Raw genomic sequence first — 21,657 nt, 5'->3', positions numbered from 1 at the left:
ACCTACCCACAGGTGAAATATAAATAATTGATTATGGGGTTAATGTAAACGCCAATGACCCTGTCGCTGGTTCACTGGGCAGAGCAGTTTTAATAGGGACTGACTCCACAAACCCTGAACAAACCTTTATAGCCGTCACAGCGTGGCCCTCGGGTCCATGCACTTGCTCAGTTCTCCTTTTTTCCAGCATCTGCTTCAGGAGCTGAGTGTTCGCTCACGGCCTGATATACTCCTCCAACCCCTTGACAGGAATGACTGTAACCAGATAATCAATGCTGTTCACTTCACCTGTCAGTGTTGTAAATTGTGTGGCTGAGTGGTTTACAGTGGGCTTGTGGCGCTAGTTAATTCTAGGTACAATAGCTCCCTCAGCTGGACCTTGATAGCTTTACTGTGGACTGAACCGCAGACACCCGAGAGCAGATCCGCTCCGAGGCTTGAAGGAATTCTCTTAACAAATATTGACACTATATATATATTTTTAGCTTTATGCCCAAGTTTGGTTTCATTCATCAGAAAAGCACAAATACATTTTGCACTGGACTACACACACACACACACACACACACAGGTCTTGTATTTGGAACAGTACATTCATTCATTCATTATCTGTAACCCTTATCCAGTTCAGGGTCGCGGTGTGTCCAGAGCCTACCTGGAATCACTGGGCGCAAGGCGGGAATACACCCTGGAGGGGGCGCTAGTTCTTCACAGGGCGACACACACATTCACACACACACATTCACTCACATCTATGGTCACCTACCAACATGTGTGACCCACGCAACCCACGCAGACACAGGGAGAACACACCACACTCCTCACAGACAGTCACCCGGAGGAAACCCACGCGGACACAGAGAGAACACACCACACTCCTCACAGACAGTCACCCGGAGCGGGAATCGAACCCACAACCTCCAGGCCCCTGCGAGATATCTATAAATGTAGTCAAAAAAGACCTTTAAACGAGTGAATAAATACTCAGCCTGAACCAGAGAAACAATCTCACACAAATCATGTCCCTTTTATCAGCTCCACTGAGCATAGAGCAGCTCTTTGTAGTTCTGCAGTTACAGACTGCAGACCATCTGTTGTTCTGCATACTTTGTGAGACCAGTTTTAACCTTTTCAATGATCAGAACCCCCACAGGGCCAGCAGGCAAGGTGTGGTATCTTACCCAACCTCAACAACGCAACAGCGCTAACACACCACCACCACCACCACGTCAGCACTGAGACTGACCCACTACTCAAATCATACCTGTTGGGCGGGGGGGGGGGGGGGGGCTACATCCTGTAATTGGAGAACTACAAAATGCACCTGCAGGGACAGTGGCGCTGAGAGGCAGTTTGTTCATTAGCCAACAGGCGGCGCTAAACACCGGCTGAAATCTGAAGCTAGAAACTACAGGCGAACTATGTACTCAAACTAAGGAGCTGCAGCTCAGACAGGCTTTAAAAAATGATCAAATCAGCCGATTGAGGTGATTAAAAATCCGACGGAGGCGTTAAAATGGACGTTTTAAACAAACTGACGACTCTCTTCCAGCAGGCCCTGGAGACAGTAAGTCAAACTGCAACTTTGGCAGCTGCTTCTCTTTAGATAACAGTAAACATTCGTGTCGCTCGCTGGTTTAAACTCGGTAAAGTACGCCCTAACACATTTATATCACCTCTACACACACTAGAAAAGAAAGAACAGCAATAATTTTAACGTGTCACCAGGTAAAACACCTCATAAACAACGTAACAGACTCAAAACGCTCCAAGCTGAAGTTAGCTTCTTATTCGAACTTTCCGTTCCACCTTAAATACCTCAGCCGCAGAGGAACTGTTGCGCATTTTAAGGTGGAAGGGAAGATTCGAACGAGATAAGAAGACATTGTAGGAAAAACAGCCGGGAAAGTGTTACGTTAGTGTAATATTACAACTTTAAACTCATTAAACACTGAGTTACTTCTAGAATTATCTCACAGTGGACTTTAATAATATTCGTAGTGTGTGCAGTATCTCAGCAGAGCAACAGCAGGGTTTGGACAGGTTTTTTTTTAGCAGTTTTTAGAAGCAGTTAAGTCTGAAATTAAACGATAAACACTAACATTAAAGCAGTTCAGCTGCTGAGCCAAAGAAACACAGTGGAATTAAACGCGAGAAAGAATAAGAAATCTGGAAATTACATTGTTACTAGCATCTCTCAGATATTAGAGTCGTTGTCTTATGTTTTAGTCTAAAATGAAATTATGGAAGCAGTCAGGGTTTCTCCAAACACAGTGAAATTAACCCCGGAAGGGCACTTAAAACATAACTGAAGTGGAGGGAAATGTAGGGTTTTTTTATGAAGAGAAAACTCGTAATAAAAGAACAACTTCAGTCTAAATTCACTATCACTGTGAGTCTTTGTGTAATCTCTATAAGGATCTGTTGTTGTGGGTTTTCCTACAGTCCGGAAAAAGCTGCACATTCCTGCAGGTTTAATCAAGTCCTGCAAGTCTTGACACCACAGCGGCAGGAGGTTTAGACTGTGATTGGCTCATTTTTGAAATACTACAGTGGAACTGGCCGTTATTCCAGCGGTCAGACAGAAATACAGAGTCCATTCCTATTCGTAATTCACACTGAATCAACTACAGACCCTCATTTACCTGCACCGGACTTATCCTCTGTTCTGCTTTCTGTTGTGTCCCTTTCAGAGAGAGCCATCCATAAATCTGTTAGACTCCTTTGTGGATCACTGGAAAGGAATAACCAACTATTACATAGAGACTACAGGTAACGTCTGAGATTGATTCCTGATGAACTCTTGGTGTTTATTAGGCTTCAGTTTAGGTCTTTGTTTGTGAGTGTGTGGCAGAAGTGCACACTGCTCTTGAAGTTGTTATTATATACAGTAGTTATGCTCTGTTTGTTATGAAGCTTGTGGTTGTTCGGTGTTGTGGTGATTATCCTGCGGTGCGTTTTTGAACGATCCTCTTCTGATCTTTGTAGATGAGAGTCGACCAGTGAAGCAGACAGACATCCCCTGGAGGCTGAAACAGATGCTGGATATCTTGGTGTATGAGGAGAAACAGCAGGATGTGGAGGAGACTGGAGCCTGCATGGAGTATCTGCTGCAACACAAAATACTGGAGACCCTTTGCACTTTGGGAAAGGCACAGGTGACACACAGTTAACCAGTGGCCTCTTGAATAAAATATTGTTTTTCATCGTGAGTTTAGACTCTCGTGTGTGCCTCTTGATCTGTGTTTATCTTTTGAGTTTTAAACCCTGCAAAATTAAATGTAACAGTGTAATAACTGTTTATAAAGTTGTATATAAAGGGGCTGCTCATCTCTGACCTCAATGTCAATGTCATTTAATAAGCAGTTCATTGTATAAAGAAACCTTGTTATGGGCAGATTGTAGTCCTGACATTTTAATGTAAATTTTAAAGGTGCACTGAATAATTTTTTAACCCCTGAGTGTAAATTATGCCCTTCATAAAACTCACCTTCATGTTTTCTTGTCTTTGCTCAGTATCCTCCTGGAATGCGCCAGCAGGTTTTACTCTTCTTCTCCAAGGTCCTCAGCCAGATCCAGAAGCCCATACTCCATATTATCAATGTGTATCGACCTGTTCAGGTGAGAGACAGTCGGGTTTGTACGTATGAATCAGTAACAGTACTAATATTGAGGTGTAACCCAGTGCTTAGACCTTAGGGGCGGCACGGTGGTGCAGCAGGTAGGTGTCGCAGTCACACAGCTCCAGGGACCTGGAGGTTGTGGGTTCGAATCCCACTCCGGGTGACTGTGTGAGGAGTGTGGTGTGTTCTCTCTGTGTCTGCGTGGGTTTCCTCCGGGTGACTGTCTGTGAGGAGTGTGGTGTGTTCTCTCTGTGTCTGCGTGGGTTTCCTCCGGGTGACTGTCTGTGAGGAGTGTGGTGTGTTCTCCCTGTGTCTGCGTGGGTTTCCTCCGGGTGACTGTCTGTGAGGAGTGTGGTGTGTTCTCCCTGTGTCTGTGTGGGTTTCCTCCGGGTGACTGTCTGTGAGGAGTGTGGTGTGCACACACCTGCACGTCACCGTTTAGCATTTTCTCTGCTTAAACACACTGAATTCACAGAAACACAGGTTTAGTGAAGTTCTACGAAAGCATGCAGTGTTGTAGTTGATGGGAAAAATCCCATTTCTGTAGCTGTTGTATGTAGAAGACCTTCTGATTCAGTTTTTCATGTTTTGATCTTTATGTTTTCACACTGCAGAAGCTGATCCGCCTGTGTGCCCTCCCCAGCTCCCAGACTGAGAAAGAGGAGGTGCATTTTCTGTTCGCTGTTTGTTCCAGAGTGAAGAAAGATCCCTATGTCCTTAACTACATTTTAGAGGTGTGTGATGTCACTGCATGTTCTAAAATGGAAGCTCTTATTCTTGTTTATTTTCCTGTGTCCTTTGTTTTTATTTTACATTGTGGCCTAGCTTTTTAAATGTTCCTCTTAGTCATTTACAAACACGCAAATGCAGTACTGAATTTTAATGAATAAATGAATATAAACTCACTCACAATTTTCATAACACAGACTACAAAAGAAGAGCAGCTTCAGAGGTCCTCCTCTGTCTCAGAGGACAGTTTGGACGAAGGCTCCAGTGGAGCATCTAGTCCAGGTAGTCCTTCCTCTTCCTTAACACCCACACACAACTCATCCCAGCCAGGCATCATCCAGGTCCTCATGCAGCTGGGGAAAAGCCAGGTGAGCTCCTGCGTGTTTTTTTTCTGTTGTTGCACTTTAAAATGTTTATAAAGTGTATTAAGAGGTGGGTGAAGTAGAGCTGAGATTTGTTGTTGTGGTGGTGTCTGTGTTTTAGAAATGTCGTGTAGCCCTGCGGGCGATGGAGTGTGTGCTGCTGCTGGTGAGTGTCCCTCAGGAAGAGACGGCCAAGCTTCTGGCAGAAGAAACTCCACTGTGTGATTTACTGGCGCAAAGACTGTGTGAACTCTACGGCAACATCCCCACCACCCTCCACCCTACAGACTTACACAGCTACCCCCTCAAAGAGTGGAGGTAAGTAGGTGTCTGTGAAGAGAATACGGGTAACCAGTGCCCTTCACCTGAGCGCCAGTTCCCCCACGTTTACTGAGCTGTGATGACTTTTTTTCCAAGGCAAACTTATAAATGCAGGTTTATCACTCTCCACTGTTTCTGTTTGCTGTGTTGTCTCCTGTGACACCTTCAAATCCATGTCCATATTCAAGCACCATCCACCTACCTCATGTCTCTCTCACGTGTAAGAAACCACACCGCAGCTACAGCAGTGTTCACTGTGGTTAGTCCTCTGGCTTCGTCCAGCCTCCCCTCCCACCTTGTGTCACTTCAGGCGCAGGTCTTGTAGAGAAGAGTGATGGCCGGGAGGTAAACAAGCCAGTCGTTTAGTTTGGACCGAATGAAACGATTGAACACGTATCTACAGTCCTTGTACATGAAAGGAACTGTTTTGTTTACAACGTCAGAGCATTTAATTTACCATTTCATTTTGTCATATCACCTACTCCAGCTTTAAAACTGTATTTTTTTGGTATTTTATTTAATAGTCATTATTATAGACATTGTCTTTTACTAACCTTGATCTCATAAACATAAACACCATGGAAATCTGTTTATAGTATATATATATATATATATATCTCTCTCTCTCTGTCTCCCTCTCTCTCCCTGTCTGTCTCTCTCTCTCTCGCTCTGTCTCCCTGTCTGTCTCTCTCTCTCTCTCTGTCTCCCTGTCTGTCTCTCTCTCTCTCTCTCTCTGTCTCCCTGTCTGTCTGTCTCTCTCTCTCGGTCTCCCTGTCTGTCTCTCTCTGTCTCGCTCTCTGTCTCCCTGTCTGTCTCTCTCTGTCTCGCTCTCTGTCTCCCTGTCTGTCTCTCTCTCTCTCGCTCTCTGTCTCCCTGTCTGTCTCTCTCTCTCTCGCTCTCTGTCTCCCTGTCTGTCTCTCTCTCTCTCGCTCTCTGTCTCCCTGTCTGTCTCTCTCTCTCTCGCTCTCTGTCTCCCTGTCTGTCTCTCTCGCTCTGTCTGTCTGTCTGTCTCTCTCTCTCTCGCTCTGTCTGTCTGTCTCTCTATCTCTCTCTCTGTCTCCCTGTCTCTCTATCTCTCTCTCTGTCTCCCTGTCTCTCTCTCTCTGTCTCCCTGTCTCTCTCTCTCTCTCTCTCTGTCTCCCTCTCTCTCTGTCTCCCTGTCTGTCTCTCTCTCTCTCTCTCTGTCTCCCTCTCTCTCCCTGTCTCCCTCTCTCTCTCTCTCTCTCTCTCTCTCTGTGTGTCTCTCTCTCTGTGTTTTTGTAAACCTTGTTTCACAGGACTCCAGAGCCTACTGCAGAGTGTGTGGAGGAGAGCCCTCCGTTTCCAGCTCAGGAACATGTAGACAGGTTCTTCTGCTGGCTAGATTACTGTGACCAGCTCATTGCAGAAGCTCCAAAGGTAATGTTCAGTGAGAATGTTCACTGTAAGGCATGTTGTGGAAGTACTCCCATAAGTACAGCTGATACACAAACATCTGAAACCCACTCTCTCTCTCTCCCCCTGTTTTTCTGTTATGTGCAGATTCTTGGTGCTAAACTTTCCAAAGCTCTACACCAGCAGTGGCTTACCGCAGTCATTCAGCCTCATCTCCTACAGATGTGAGTCGAGCTGAAGGTTACTGATTTTGATGGACACTTATAAACCAGAGAACAATACAAATGAATTTAACTAAACTATAAACCATTTAAAGACAATAGATAGTTTAACAGAAAGTAACAGCTCAAAGGTACGGTGCACAGATGCTGTAGCACCTCTATAACTGCTGTAACATTGTAATTTCTCTTAAAATGTTTGACCAACTTCAGATATGTTTCTTCATACAGGTCCGAGGTTGGGATCCTGGTCCACACGGCTCTGTTGTCGTGTGCCGTGAGATATGTCAGTTCTCCGGCTCTGCTCCAAGAGCTGCTGCTCTTTCTTCTGGGCAGTGACACACACCACGAGCAGCGCAAAGATACACCCCCTCACACACACACCCTGCGCTACCACCTTATCGAGCACTGTGACCACATCTCAGACGAGGTGCCTTTTCACATTCTGATGTTTGTGACTGATTTCCGTTACAGATCTAGTATTGCTCTGATGATGTGGTGCATAGGGGCTTTAAAAAAACAGGAACTGCTCCACAAGGGGGCGCTATTCAGTGTATAAATAACATCAATAACAGAGTCCTTGTTATTGTCTATTTATCTGTGTGATTGTTCAGTTTATTACATGCAATGCACCTCATGTAACTGGCTGTTAACGCACTCTCATACTCACTCATGTTTAAAAACTGCACCACAAGGGGGCGCTATTCCGTGTTTGTTTTAAAATGATATATTTGAAGAGTACTATAATAATTGGACCATGGCGGAAATTGTTGTGGCTGCTTTTATGTTTTTTAAAGATAAGATATTTTTGTTTGTACGTTGTAGATTAGCATCACCACTTTACGAATGTTTGAGGAGCTCCTCAAGAAGCCGGATCGAAACATCCTAAACAATCTGGTGCTGAGGAACCTGGAGAGCCGTAGCTATAGGCTTCATGGTTCAGGAGAGGAGAGACCAGCAGCAGAGTCTGATCTCCTGGAGGAGTCTGAGTATGTGGGAAAACTGAAAACTGAACACAAAAATGATTTCTTTTCTTTTATAAAACCATTGTATCCTTTTTATCTCTCTCTTTCTCTCTCTCTCTCTCTCTCCCTCCCTCCCTTGCCCTGTCTCCTTCTGTTTCTCTCTCTCTCTCTCTCTCTCTCTTTGTCTGTATCTCTCTCCCTCTCTTTCTCTCTATCACTGTCTGTCTGTCTCCCTCTCTCTGTCTGTCTATCTATCTCTCCCTCTCCTCTTTGTCTCCCTGTCTGTCTCCCTTTCTTTCTCTCTCTCTATCACTGTCTGTCTGTCTCTCTCTCTCTCTCGCTCTATCTCTGTCTGTCTGTCTCTCTCTCTCTCCCTCTCTCTCCCTCTCTGTCTCTCTCCCTGTCTCTCTCCCTCTCTCTCTTTCTCTCTCTCTCTCTCTCTCTCTCAGGGACCTGGAGGAAGATCCCTTCTTCCCAGATAGTGAGTTCAGTGGCTCTGAGTCATTGTTGTCTCTGTCCAGGGAAGAGAGGAGGTCCAGTTCACGCACACAGATCGCAGAAACTGTTAATAGGTAAAGAAAGAAACATTTCACTTTCACAGGTGTCGAACTCTCCAGTGCGTCTCCAGTTTTTCTCCTGAATAAACATTCTTATGATTCTATTGATCAATCACTGCTCGTATTTCTTTTCCATTTGATAATGTCCAGCTTTTTTTCATCTCTTAATCTGATCAATGGTTTTTCTCTTCAGAAGAGCCCAATTTTTATGTCTTTTTCAAAAGCTGTCGGGGCTAAATTGGGCCATCACAGGTTAATCTCTCATGGCTGTGACATCACAAGCATAAATAATGTTTTTTTTTTAAATATATGGACTGTGTGATCTGGGGAATTTAAAGCTACAGTGCCCTTTAACGTTTGACCTGATCTTACAGTGAGTTTGTGCTTTACCCCCGGCCCCAGTTTTCTCTGTTTAGTTCCTCAAGAAGCAAAAACAACTCAACACGTACAGGGAGCGGGGTACGACACATACGTCCATGATGCTCTGAAATCGGTAAGAACAGACAGACTGAAACGCTCTCTCTCTCTCTGATAAAAACAGTGGCACCAGCTGCTCTTTAAATGTATGCACAGAGTTGTGGGGCACGTTTTAATTGTCCAAGCTTTTTGTTGTTTAAACAATGTCCTCTTTGACATTCAACTGCTGTTAGAGGATCAAAGCTTTTACAACAACCGGTTATCAGCTTTACCCAGGCATGCTCTTTCTCTCTCTGTCTCTGTCTCCACCTCCTCTTTCTCTTTCTCTCTCTCTTTACCCACCCCCTCTCTGTCTGTCTGTCTCTCAACAACCCTCTCTTTTTACGCCCCCCCCCATACTCTCTCTCTTTCTCTCTCTCTCTCCAGCTGAAAGAGTGTTCGGCTGCATCTGTGGAATGGGGTTGGCCAGACACCCCCAAACCCATCGACGCCAGCTCGTCCAGTACAGACTTCTATGAAGGTCACTTTCTCAAAGTGCTGTTTAACAGGCTCACACGCATCCTGGAGCAGGTAGCCCTTTACCTCCCTGTTCTGAAATCATAAACACATTGACCAGAATAATAATAATAATAACCCATCCTTTTGGTAATTATTTGGCATAATATCTAGGAACAACAAAGCTTTATTTATAGTGCTTTACAGATGGGGAAATAAGTTTTAACTCTATCTAATCGTACACTCTTGTTTTCTGTCAATCTCAGCCGTATGAGCTGAACCTGCAGGTGACCTCTGTGCTGTCTCGGCTCGCTTTGTTTCCTCACCCTCATCTCCACGAGTATCTGCTGGACCCCTACATCAGCCTGAGCCCTGGAGCCCGCTCGCTCTTCTCGACACTCGTCAGGGTGAGCATTCTGTCGTTAGTTGTCAGTCAGTCGTGGAAAACGTATCCTTCAGTGATGTTGTTAATGTGGGACAGAAGTGCTCTGTGTGTGAGCTTTCTGACACGTTGTTGTACTAGGATTATAAAGCCTACTGTTATTGATATCACCATAAATGAAACTAATCATAGTCACCAGTATGGTTTGTCTGATATATCTTTAGCTGTTATTATCACAGGGCGGCACGGTGGCGCAGCACGTAGTGTCTCAGTCACACAGCTCCAGGGGCCTGGAGGTTGTGGGTTCGATTCCTGCTCCGGGTGACGGTCTGTGAGGAGTGTGGTGTGTTTTCTCTGTGTCTGCGTGGGTTTCCTCCGGGTGACTGTCTGTGAGGAGTGTGGTGTGTTCTCCCTGTGTCCGTGTGGGTTTCCTCCGGGTGACCGTCTGTGAGGAGTGTGGTGTGTTCTCCCTGTGTCTGTGTGGGTTTCCTCCGGGTGACTGTCTGTGAGGAGTGTGGTGTGTTCTCCCTGTGTCTGTGTGGGTTTCCTCCGGGTGCTCCGGTTTCCTCCCACACTCCAAAAACACGTTGGTAGGTGGATTGACGACTCAAAAGTATGAGTGTGTGAGTGAATGTGTGAGTGTGTGTGTTGCCCTGTGAAGGACTTGCGCCCCCTCCAGGGTGTATTCCCGCCTTGCGCCCAATGATTCCAGGTAGGCTCTGGACCCACCGCCACCCTTATCACTGAAATATCAATAAAATGTGAGGGAAATTAGGTCTTAGACTTATGTCTTCTTTGTCTCTGTATCTGCTCTTTAAAGACTAGTCCGATTCTGAGCGACACGTCTGTTTCCCCTCGTGCTGTAGGTGATAGGGGAGCTGATGCAGAGGATCCAGCACATCCCCAACTTTACTCAGAGACTCATCTTGGTCAGGAGACAGCTGATGGGCCTCGAGGAGGACGCGCTGTAAGAGAAAGACTGTTCTTATCCTTGCTCTCTATTTGCTGTGATGATTATGTTCTCAGGTTTGCTTACCTTTAAAGGAACACTCACTAAAACAGGTTTGATCTGTCGCCATGTCTGAGCAAGGCGTGATACGTCTGTAACTCAGACATTGTGACATCACTGAGATGTAGACTGTAAAACAGTATGTGGTCAGGTCTGTACAGCTAACAGAGTTTACATTAACTGTAGTGGAATGGCCCTAATGCACATCAAACAACTTTGTAGTTCCCAAATGCTCTATTTAGAGGGTGGCCAGGTGTTAAAATGGGTGTTGTTCAGAATCTCTGACCCATCCCGGCCACTAGGTGTCAGTATAAATGCTGTTTCATTACGTGAAGAAGAACCTTTTATTTATTTATTTATTTATTTCTCTTTTGCAGGATGGATCACGCCACCCTGTTAAAAGGAGTGATAGTACTAGAAGAGTTCTGCAAGGAGCTCGCAGCCATAGCCTTCGTCAAACTTCCTCTGGGTGATCAGGAGCTCCTCTCTGCCTACAGCCCCTAAATATGGACACTACCAAACCTTCAGGAGTCAGGGTCTAAAGGACAGTGTCAGTTTGGACATTTCCCCAGTTCAGTAAGGTGGGGCTAGCGCTCTTTTACAGGGTACAGTACGCTGGTGTCTCCTTTGGAGGACGTTATCGGTACGGTGAGTACGTTAAGGACACATTTGGTGTAGGGATAAATTTGAGCATTGAGTTGCCCTGTGAAAACTGAGATAAACGCTCTACAATTGGGTAAAAAAAACTTAGCTTGCGGTCCGCTCTGCTTTTGTAGAACATTGGCATAAATTGTGTGCAATATGTGGTGGAAAATGTCGGTCTTCTGACCCACGGACGTCTTCACAAAGCTGCTCATTATCCCGATCAGTAAGCAGGTAGTCTCATTAAATGATGATTACGGACTTGCTTATTAATTATCACTGGACTAGGAAGAGTTTTATGTCGTTTGCACCAGATAAAAAAGGCATATTCTGAAACATTTGGAGCCAAGTCTTCAATCTTAATCTAAGGCTGGGTGCTCAGACTCCGAGGTTGGAGGGTTACAGCACTGCAGTTTAATGCTCGTCCACTGAAGTTAGTTTTAATGTGTACGTAGTTTCCATACAATTAATGTGGATCACATCAACGCAGATTCATTCATTCATTCATTCATTCATTATCTGTAATCTTTATCCAGTTCAGGGTCGCGGTGGGTCCAGAGCCTACCTGGAATCATTGGGCGCAAGGCAGGTATACACCCTGGAGCGGGCGCCAGTCCTTCACAGGGTAACACACCACACTCATCACAGACCGTCACCCGGAGGAAACCCACGCAGACACAGGGAGAACACACCACTCTCCTCACAGACAGTCACCCGGAGGAAACCCACGCAGACACAGGGAGAACACACCACACTCCTCACAGACAGTCACCCAGAGGAAACCCACACAGACACAGGGAGAACACACCACACTCCTCACAGTCAGTCACCCGGAGGAAACCCACGCAGACACAGGGAGAACACACTACACTCCTCACAGACAGTCACCTGGAGCGGGAATCAAACCCACAACCTCCAGGTCCCTGGAGCTGTGTGACTGCAACGCTACCTGCTGCACCACCGTGCCGCCACATCAAAGCAGATTTGCATTAACAAATGATCACTTACAGCTCAGTTGATGTAAGTTTTATTTGTCACGTTTCTCCTAAAGATCTAGGACTGGCAGCATGTCTTCGTCCAGATAAAACACATTTATTTAAAGCATCCAATGCCTGGAAGTGCTGAGGCTGATTTATATCTTATTCTAGTGCTGTTAATGTATTCCTTTCAGTTTATTCACTTCAAACCATAGTTGTGTAGATGTAAGCTATTGTACTGAAACTATGTACACATTTTGAAAGTCCTTGATTTAGTGCAGTTTAACACTTTTTCAGGGACTTGTAGCTGATGTGCTGGACACTAAACTGTAAAGTGCTCCCACCGAGGATCTGAGGAGCTGTGATCTGAAGGCTTTAAAAGTCCTAAACTGTCCCTCCTCCTCAGCATTTGGCAAAACCCTACACTGACCCTTTTGGGTTTGAATATCGCAGTAAAGATTACTGAGCCACTGCACCTTTCTCTTTTTACCGTTTCTCCATCATTATTACGACACCGTGAGCTTCCCAAAGATGTTACAGAACAAACAGTCATTGTTAAAACAATGGGGCAACTGTCCCTTTTACTCGCTTTTAAAATTCATAATCATCATAATGCAATAATGTATTTGGGAAACTGCAATACTTTCTGTGTGTCTTATTTTTATTATTATTACAGAATTTAAAATGGGGGAAAAAGATGTTTATTTATATTTAATCAACGTGTGTGTGGTAATTTATATGCGGATATTAATCGTTTATTTTACATTTTCAACGTCGCAGGTCTGAACCAATATAAGGGGTGTGCAATTATGATCTGAATGTTGAAGTATGTGGTACGGCTTCTCTTTCACTCTGCCATTTTTCTCAATGAAGATTCATTTCTTTGGAGAAGAGATCAGCGCAAGTGTGGTGTCCTAATTCTTCTTTTAATTCACAGCAATGTTATTCAGCTCAATGTATGTTTTACAGTAAAGCTCTGGTGTTTTTCAACATCTGTATCTGTTAAATCTCTAGCGAAGGGTCCTTCACTGTGGGGAATGCTGTGTGCAAGCCTCTGTGTACGTCGTGAAAGAACAGAAAACTCTGTGTACCGTGCCTTGTGCTAGAGATGGGATGTGTTTTTTCTATTTAGCTCTTCTGTTACTACAGAGCAGGTGTTGCTAGGACACCCAGGGCTTGAGCTCATCCCGGAAAGTAGATATCCATTGTGAATCCACTAATGTCTGAGTAAACAAAGAAAAAACACTCACTAACCAATAGTACACCGGTTTATTTTAAATAAGTACAACATGCAATACTTTATATATAGCATCTCTCTCTCTCTTTAAACCAGGCCTTGTCTCACAGTGGTTATAATTTAATTCAATCTGAATCTGCAGTAAATTAATATTTAATATATATTCTATAACAATTAAAATTAGCAAGTTTGCCTTTGCCTTGACTCTCCCTTAGAGAGAGGGTTAGGAGCTCGGACGTCCAAGAGAGACTCGGGGTGGAGCCGCTGCTCCTTCACGTCGAGAGGTGGTTCGGGCGTCTGGTTCGGACCCCTTCATGGTGAGGTATTCCGGACATGTCCAACTGGGAGGAGGCCCCGGGGCAGACCAAGAACACGCTGGAGGGACTACGTTTCTCGACTGACCTGGGAACGCCTCGGTATACCCCCGGAGGAGCTGGAGACGGTGGCTGGGGAGAGGGAGGTCAAGGTTTCTTTGCTCCGACTGCTCCCACCGCGACTCGGACGCAGATAAACGGTGGATAATGGATGGAAGGAAGTTTGCCTTTGCCTTAACCACCATTAATTAAAAATATGTACGATCCCATCAAATTTGATAAGTGCCTTCCTTAGGAGAAAACAATACTTTATATTTACGCTAAACGCAATGCATCCTCTCACAGTGAGGTCTGACGGTTAAAGCTGCACTAGGCAGTTTAACCGGAGTCCCTGTCTGTTGTTGTAGTTCACCTAACCGGCCACCAGAGGCTGCCTATCCCCAAATCTGGTCAGTGCATTGGTGCTATGGGAAAGGTTCAAATCATACAACCTCCGCTGGCCAAGCGGGTGAACAACAACAACACTAACACAAACAGCACCTCTGTCTCGGAGTGCAGATTTCTCAGGTTCTCAGGCACAGAATGCACTTCTGCTGATGCTAATGCTAAAATAACTATTATTTAATCATCCTACATATATTTTGCATTTATTTTGGACTCGTTAGAAGATGAAATAAAGTGCCCTGCTGTACAACCCTGCATTTAAAATTAAAGCATAAATCAGTTAAATAAGGCGTAGATTGTAGTGTAATCATCCCATCACTGGCCACTTCAGTAAAGGCTGTGCATCGGTAGAAGCGAAGACTGCTTTATCTTCTGCAGAATGTTTGTCCTCAGGCTCTGATTGGTCACTTCGTGCCATATGTAACTCTCAGTCTCCAGCGGCGGTGGGTCGTGACGGTACGCTGGACTCTCTTCTGAACGTTCAAACGTGGCCAGAGTGTTGAAGCAGATCCCATCCGTTTGACCATGGATCCTGCCGTTGTGCTGGACGCTCAGGATCCCGCAGATGTTGACGTTTAGAGAGTGGTAGGACGAGGCCATGCACTTCTTGACCAATCTTTGAGCCGCCCACGTGACCGAGTGTGTCGCCACCACGACGGGAAGACAAGGGCGCCTCTCGGCGTCTCTGTCCGCGGTGCAGTTGTCCAGCAGCAGCCACAGGCGCTCCTCCTCAGTGTCTCCGGGGTTTCCAGAGTTAGTGAAGGCCAGCAGTGGTCTCTGACAGACGACTGCGCACGGCAGGTCAACGGGAAGACACGCAGGGAACCACTGCTTCTGCCTGAACTTCAAACCAGCGTCTATTACAATGGAAATGTCCAGAGAACGAAGCTGAAGAGGAGAGACTCGATCCCACCACTGAGCCTGAAGAGACTCGGAGTCAGCCTCTGACGTGGTCTTCAGAGTCCCACCTTACAGAGGCAAGAAGGCAGGAGGTAAAGGTGTGAAAGACAACGTTAATATACGTGTGTTTCCAGAAATCTGACTCAACAGGCCTTAAGTGTAAAACTAATCTGCCCCACTCTTCTCTGGCTGTCGCTAGAGTAACTCCTACAAACATCAAACCTGTCCGTAACTGGTTATTAACAAATGAAAAGCCTAATAACGCCCAGCTCATCACGATTAAAGTGCCCATGTCCAACTCTCTGAGGTGTTAATACGAGTCCCTCACTTCTGACCTGTGACTCGGGCGAGGAAATTGAAGCGGATCCACCGAGGTCCCTGTTCCTGCACCAGGAGTAGAGTGACCAGCTCGCAGTCCACTCCCGCTTCCTCTTTGACCTCTCTCTGCACGGCCTCCTGAATACTCTCCCCCTTCTCCATACGACCAGCTGGGAGATACCAGCTCCCATAACAATCCCTCTTCGCCTCCTGCACCATCAGCACCTCCCCCTAAAGACAAACACACACACACACACACACACACAGAGACAAAACACTCAGCCATACTACAACACAACACCTCTGTCAGTGCCTCTGTGGTGCTGATAACTATCATATAACGTGCCTGTGATGGTCTAATGGGGGTCCTGACCACTAAATACAAGCTGAAAGGGTGAAGATGTATACAGCCTGGAATTATAGAACTACAAGGTGCACCTGTATTTTAATTTTAAAGCACTTTTGTGCACCATATAACTGTAATTCAAAACTCAAACATTCTCCCACTCGTCATTTTATTAAACAAATAAATAACCTACAATTTAAGTAGTGTGAAGACGATGAGTGAGTCACTGCATCGGTGAATTGATTACTGTTTTTGTTATGAGCTCCATCAGGAAAAGGTTCTGCATTCATTTGTTCGGTCTTTGGGGATAATATTGTATCCATATTACGTGTCAGTTTTGGTTTAAAAGATTTAAAGTTGGTGATTGTGAAGGTAGTGTTATATTCATTCATTCATTCATTATCTGTAACTGCTTATCCAGTTCAGGGTCGCGGTGGGTCCAGAGCCTACCTGGAATCATTGGGCGCAAGGCGGGAATACACCCTGGAGGGGGCACCAGTCCTTCACAGGGCAACACAGACACACACACATTCACTCACACACTCACACCTACGGACACCTTTGAGTCGCCAATCCATCTACCAACGTGTGTTTTTGGACTGTGGGAGGAAACCGGAGCACCCGGAGAAAACCCAAGCAGACACAGGGAGAACACACCACACTCCTCACAGACAGCCACCCGGAGGAAACCCACGCAGACACAGGGAGAACACACCACACTTCTCACAGACAGTCACCCGGAGGAAACCCATGCAGACACAGGGAGAACACACCACACTCCTCACAGACAGTCACCCGGAGGAAACCCACGCAGACACAGAGAGAACACACCACACTCCTCACAGACAGTCACCCGGAGGATACCCACGCAGACACAGACAGTCACCCGGAGCGGGAATCGAACCCACAACCTTCAGGCCCCTGGAGCTGTGTGACTGCAACACTAACCTGCTGCACCACCATGCCGCCCAATACTACTTCATTTTTAGCTTATTTTAATAAAATGATAATTGTCATGTTTAATAATACACAATAGTTACTGTATAATGACTACACACCTGGAGAACGTTTGCATTTTGAAGTATGCATTACTCAAATACAATTTAAAATTAATAAATGTTTACATCTAATATAAACAAGTAGGGCGGCACGGTGGCGCAGCAGGTAGTGTCTCAGTCACACAGCTCCAGGGGCCTGGAGGTTGTGGGTTCGATTCCCGCTCTGGGTGACTGACTGTGAGGAGTGTGGTGTGTTCTCCCTGTGTCTGCGTGGGTTTCTTCCGGGTGACTGTCTGTGAGGAGTGTGGTGTGTTCTCCCTGTGGGTTTCCTCCGGGTGACTGTCTGTGAGGAGTTGGTGTGTTCTCCCTGTGTCTGCGTGGGTTTCCTCCGGGTGAATGTCTGTGAGGAGTTGGTGTGTTCTCCCTGTGTCTGCGTGGGTTTCCTCCGGGTGCTCCGGTTTCCTCCCACTGTCCAAAAAGCACACGTTGGTAGGTGGATTGGCAACTCAAAAGTTTCCGTAGGTGTGAGTGTGTGTTGCCCTGTGAGGAACTGGCGCCCCCTCCAGGGTGTATTCCCGCCTTGCGCCCAATGATTCCAGGTAGGCTCTGGACCCACTGCGACCCTGAACTGGATAAGGGTTACAGATAATGAATGATAAACAAGTAGGTGGCTTTAATTTCATGGCTGACTGTTGTATACACACACACACACACACACAGAGAGAGAGAGAGCGCTAAGGAGGATATTAAAGAGATACCCTGAGATACACACTCAGAAAACTGAACCCTAACCCTGTATGTTTCTCCTTAAACAAATCTTTGGGGACAGTCCCCTTTTTCTTCAGTCATCATTTTGTTGAAGTGATTGTAGCTTAACTTTAGGGTCTGTTTTGGCTGCTGTACCTGAGGTGATGTGTTACTGCACAGTGAGTCATTGCCATGTCAGTGTCATAATATTTACCTTTTCATTGAAGATGACTGCACTTACAATGTAACACACAGTCTTTCTCAGAACTACAGCTTTTTCAGTATCGACATCTTTGACCTCCAGTCCTTGTCCATTCAGGATCTTCTCCAGGGCTTCGTCCACGTCTTTAGAGCCCATGCTGCCGCTTAGACAAGCTTAGAGACACCTAACAGTGCAAAATATATCGTCTGTTTCTGTCCCAACAAAAATTAAATTGGGGTCTGGACAGCTGTTCTGTGGTGTGGTTACATTCGGTCTCCTTCCCGTAGAAACGAACAGCAAATGAAACTGAAACATGTTTGTGTACTGTAGTTTTTAAGGTGGAACGGATAATTCCAACACGAACCTGACGATTAAGAGGTTACATACAACTTAATTCTAGATGTCAGTATCTTCAGTCATTTCGTTTTCATTAAGATTTGAAAGGTTTATAATAATTACTTACAATATGAGCATAGCTGAAAAGCAGAAGGAGGATATTTAAGGTGGCTCCAAACACAAATAACCAGCCGCTGTAAATAAACCCCGCTACTGGCTGAGAGAGTTAGGGACCGTGTGAAAACTACTCTCTAAACTAATCTCACTATATTTGACTCCCTGGATCTGTCTGGTTTTGGTGTTAGAGATTAAAAACTGTTATTTGATTAAAATGATGTGTGATTTACAAATTTAATCCACAGGTTCGATGTTTTTGACTTCCCATACCTCTTGCCAAAAAAACTATAAGGAAAGTCTTAATATTACACAGAAATGCTGCAAATCTGTGGAGGTGGAATTCAATTGCATTTTTTATTACATTACAGTTGATGAAGCTAAAATGACGGCGCCAAAAACTCAAAATGTAAGGGTTTGGGTTTGAAAAAAACCCCAAAGAATTGTTAGTGGATATGTTTCAAACTTAAGTCACGTTCCCTCTTTAGTGAACTCTCTGTGTGGGTTGAGTATGAGCGCGATGATGTGGTCTACAGGTTTTACGGACTAGGGTGACCAGACGTCCTCTTTTACCCGGACATGTCCTCTTTTTCACAAACGTCCGGCATTGTTTTTCTAGAGCTTACATAGAACTTCGAGAAGTTTCGCTCACAAATTAGTCCCGCCCTCCCCTACTCCGATTGGTTCGCTTGAGTGAGAAGGGGGCGTGGTGAAGTAGCCTAAAATCTTCTGATTGGACGGTCTGACTGTAGCGCTACCGTTATTGGTCGATAACCTTCTCTGTAAACATTTAATTGGTCAGTCTGCACCTCAGTAGTCCTTGTTTACGTCAGGCAAAGCTCAGGTACCCACCCTCAGCTCGAGCAGCTATGCCGAAACGTAGATTTAAGTTCTCGGATGAATTAAAAAAGAAATTCCCATGTTTTCCCATGTGTAGCAAATAAAGGTGTAAAGGACCTAAATCACACACAGGTTCAGCACACAACGGCAGCGAGGGGCGAGACGTGTCCTCTTTTTCCACCCTCTCAGATCTGGTCACCCTACTACTGACGAATGTATTTAATTTTTTATTTAGAAAAATGAACTGCAATCTATGAAGAAAATGATTAAACAGCAGTTATAGTTACAATGGCGTCAGAGTAAACGTATTTGGAAAGTTGTAGCATTGACATTTGCAGGTTCCAAAACATCTACTAATACAACCCAGTAAACATTTAGCCGTTGATTTAACGTTGAAATAACGTAATGACTGCCGTCTAATCAACGTTCTCTTAAGGTTGAAAATGAAAGTTGAAAAGACGTCCAAACACAGACATTGAAAAGACGACTATTAGACGTATTTTGGACGTCCATTGACGTTATTAATTGGTCCCGAAATAAATTACTTGTATAAAACGCGTTTTGGACGTCCACTGACGTTATCGATTGGTCACCACTTAGCTAACTTATTAAGATGGATTTTGGACGTCCATTGACGTTTAAAATATGTCATTGACGGACAGACTACTTTTAGACCTATTTTGAACGTTCAGGGACGTTCCTTGTTCCTGAGGGAAGGATTTGTTAAACAACAAATAAAATTGATAGAATCTGTAAATCAAGGGAACATGTTTGCCTTCAAATACCGTTTTTGTCTCTGTAGGGAGTGGGGGAGTCAGTTTAGTGAGAAAGCTGTGGATTGAGACGCGCCCCGTTTCGCCCTCTGTAGTCAGACTGGGACTGATTGGAAATTCACGTCCTACTCTCTCCTGAAGCCTCTGTCGGATTTGAGAACAACCAGCAGCGTTTCTGAGAGGATTACTTTTAAAACGTAGGTCTGTGGGTCGAAACAACCACAGACCGAGTTAGAAATGACCGCATATTTGGGTCTTTAAGCTGTTTTTTAAAGGTTTTCTCCCGTCAGAACAGCGTTATGTGGAGAGAAGCGGGCGCCTTACCGTTAACGTTACAGTTGCCTGGAAGGTAAACGCAGGGATTAAAAAGAAGAAAACAGTTTATCACAATAAAATATCTTCGGCGAGTTGTTCTGGAAGAACTATGGCTGTTTCGACATCTTTTCTTCGCTTTCAAGCGGTCTGCGCCCTGTTTGTGCTTTTTGAGCTCTTCTGCAGTGAAGGTGAGGAAAAACATTCGGCTGAAGTTAATGGGAATTTTTCTTTCCACCTTAAATGGTGCGGCAGAAGTTGACTTCTATACGAATTTTCCGTCCCACCTTAAAAAGTGTAGCTTCAGTTGGCGTGTTTTCCAACAGCGTTTTAGTGGGATTTTCCGTTCCACCTTAAACGGTACAGTATTAATATCCTGGCCCTGCGCCAGAACAGAACTGCTGTACCATTTAAGGTGGAACGGAGGATTTCTTACGAACCAAGTAAATAATAGCCATTTAACTATGAAAATACCTCAAGTCTTGTATTGTAATAACTGGTGTATGTTGTAACATATTTTATTAATATTAAGGGTCCATAAAAACATTACTTTGTCACTTTTTTACTTTAATAAACCTTTATCTAACGTCTATAAAGAAATGGGCTTCTCAAGAGACTCAGATACCATTTTTATTAAAGTAACAGATGAGTTAGGATGGTAGTTTAAATAATACTAATTTGTCCAGCCTATTTTATAATAATTATTATTATTTTATCCCCCACCAATCCTTTCAAACTGGAGTGTATTTACACAGTGCAGTTTGTAGATTTAATAAAAATCAAGTTTGAATGTAGTACACTTTTAAGAAGCTTATGTTGTTCTATACTCGGCCATTTGGGTTAATGACTAATGTCTGCACCCTTACAAGGCAGTTTAGAGCTCAAACCATGCAAATGTGGTGGGGTAGATGAGACCGCAGTGAACAGTCAGTTGTATCTGATCCATTTGACACTTTGACAAAGCTATATACATGGATTATAATGTTCTGGTCCGAGTATCTCTAAACCGCAGGTCTTGTGGGGTGTTCCTGGTGTGCGGTGGTCAGTGCCTGCCAAAGGTGGTCTAAAGAAGGAGGACAGGTGACTGGGACATGAGTGCGCAAAGCTCACTGATGCTTGAGGCAGCAGAGGCGAGCCGGTCGGGTCCGATTCTGTCAGAAGAGCTGCTGTAGTAAAGGGGTCAGGACGCCGAATCGTCAGTGCTGTTCACTTCCTACAAGAGCCTGACTCGTGTTAAACCGCAGTTCTTTCATTATGAGTCAGGTGAAAGGGAATGTAGCAGCACAGTGGATGTGTTTTATTTGATCTGTTGAATGTGGTGAACTCGTGTTAAAACTTGTTCACTCTGGGTCCACAGCGGCCTTCTAAACTGACATGGTTTGCTACAGTAGTTTAGTCACTGAATGTGAAGAAGGGTTATTTGGCACATTTACATTGAGGCTGTACGTTCTGTCCTTGGTCTTGAGTTGTGACGGTGCCCACTCTTTTGCTCGTAATGTTGTGTTTAATACCCTCCTGCTCCTGCACATTTATGTAGTGGGTATAGACCTCGTTTCACATAATGGCAGAGTCACTGAGGGAAGCTCTAGCTTTATTTTGGAGGATGAACTGATGTATTTCTGTGTTTTTTTTTTAATTGTGTGAACCTTTCACATGGATAAGGGCTGTTCCCATCCTTTAATGTTTAGCATTTCCTTTCACTAAG

General features: G+C 44.8%; 3 protein-coding genes across 8 annotated transcripts in view; 2 read left to right on the top strand and 1 right to left on the bottom strand.

Annotated features, from left to right (window-relative positions):
* The first annotated feature begins 1,386 nt into the window (after positions 1-1,386).
* Positions 1,387-13,340, top strand: fhip2b (FHF complex subunit HOOK interacting protein 2B). The gene is made up of 17 exons (XM_066644785.1): positions 1,387-1,567; positions 2,694-2,772; positions 2,989-3,158; positions 3,517-3,621; positions 4,238-4,357; positions 4,550-4,720; positions 4,836-5,032; positions 6,313-6,433; positions 6,557-6,633; positions 6,859-7,057; positions 7,453-7,616; positions 8,042-8,164; positions 8,552-8,642; positions 8,993-9,136; positions 9,328-9,468; positions 10,310-10,410; positions 10,830-13,340. Exons 1-17 carry the CDS (start codon positions 1,517-1,519, stop codon positions 10,954-10,956), a joined length of 2,181 nt encoding a protein of 726 aa, XP_066500882.1. The 5' UTR covers positions 1,387-1,516; the 3' UTR covers positions 10,957-13,340.
* A 35-nt stretch (positions 13,341-13,375) lies between these two features.
* On the bottom strand, positions 13,376-20,068 carry nudt18 (nudix (nucleoside diphosphate linked moiety X)-type motif 18). Of its 5 annotated transcripts, none has more exons than XM_066644787.1 (4): positions 19,965-20,068; positions 17,590-17,761; positions 15,302-15,515; positions 13,376-15,034 (listed from the first exon to the last, which is right to left on the bottom strand). In XM_066644787.1, the coding sequence occupies exons 2-4, from the start codon at positions 17,731-17,733 to the stop codon at positions 14,394-14,396; spliced, it is 999 nt and encodes a 332-aa protein (XP_066500884.1). In that variant the 5' UTR covers positions 17,734-17,761; positions 19,965-20,068; the 3' UTR covers positions 13,376-14,393. The 5 variants fall into 5 exon arrangements, with proteins under 5 accessions (XP_066500884.1, XP_066500883.1, XP_066500887.1 ...); XM_066644786.1 differs by lacking the exon at positions 19,965-20,068 and adding an exon at positions 18,041-18,140 and having other exon boundaries at positions 13,377-15,034; XM_066644790.1 differs by lacking the exons at positions 17,590-17,761; positions 19,965-20,068 and adding an exon at positions 15,824-16,114 and having other exon boundaries at positions 13,380-15,034.
* adam9a (ADAM metallopeptidase domain 9a) overlaps positions 19,672-21,657 on the top strand; it is a 44,975-nt gene continuing 42,989 nt past the window's right edge. For both annotated transcript variants that reach the window (XM_066644783.1, XM_066644782.1), the window contains exon 1: positions 19,672-20,143. In XM_066644783.1, the coding sequence (XP_066500880.1) occupies positions 20,065-20,143 (79 nt within the window). In that variant the 5' untranslated portion in view covers positions 19,672-20,064. The remainder of the gene's footprint in view (positions 20,144-21,657) is intronic.

The sequence above is a fragment of the Hoplias malabaricus genome, chromosome 14 (assembly GCF_029633855.1).
Source record: "Hoplias malabaricus isolate fHopMal1 chromosome 14, fHopMal1.hap1, whole genome shotgun sequence".
NCBI lineage: Eukaryota > Metazoa > Chordata > Actinopteri > Characiformes > Erythrinidae > Hoplias > Hoplias malabaricus.
The sequence above is the reverse complement of the archived record's forward strand: the minus strand, read 5'-3'. Positions and strand labels throughout refer to the sequence as shown.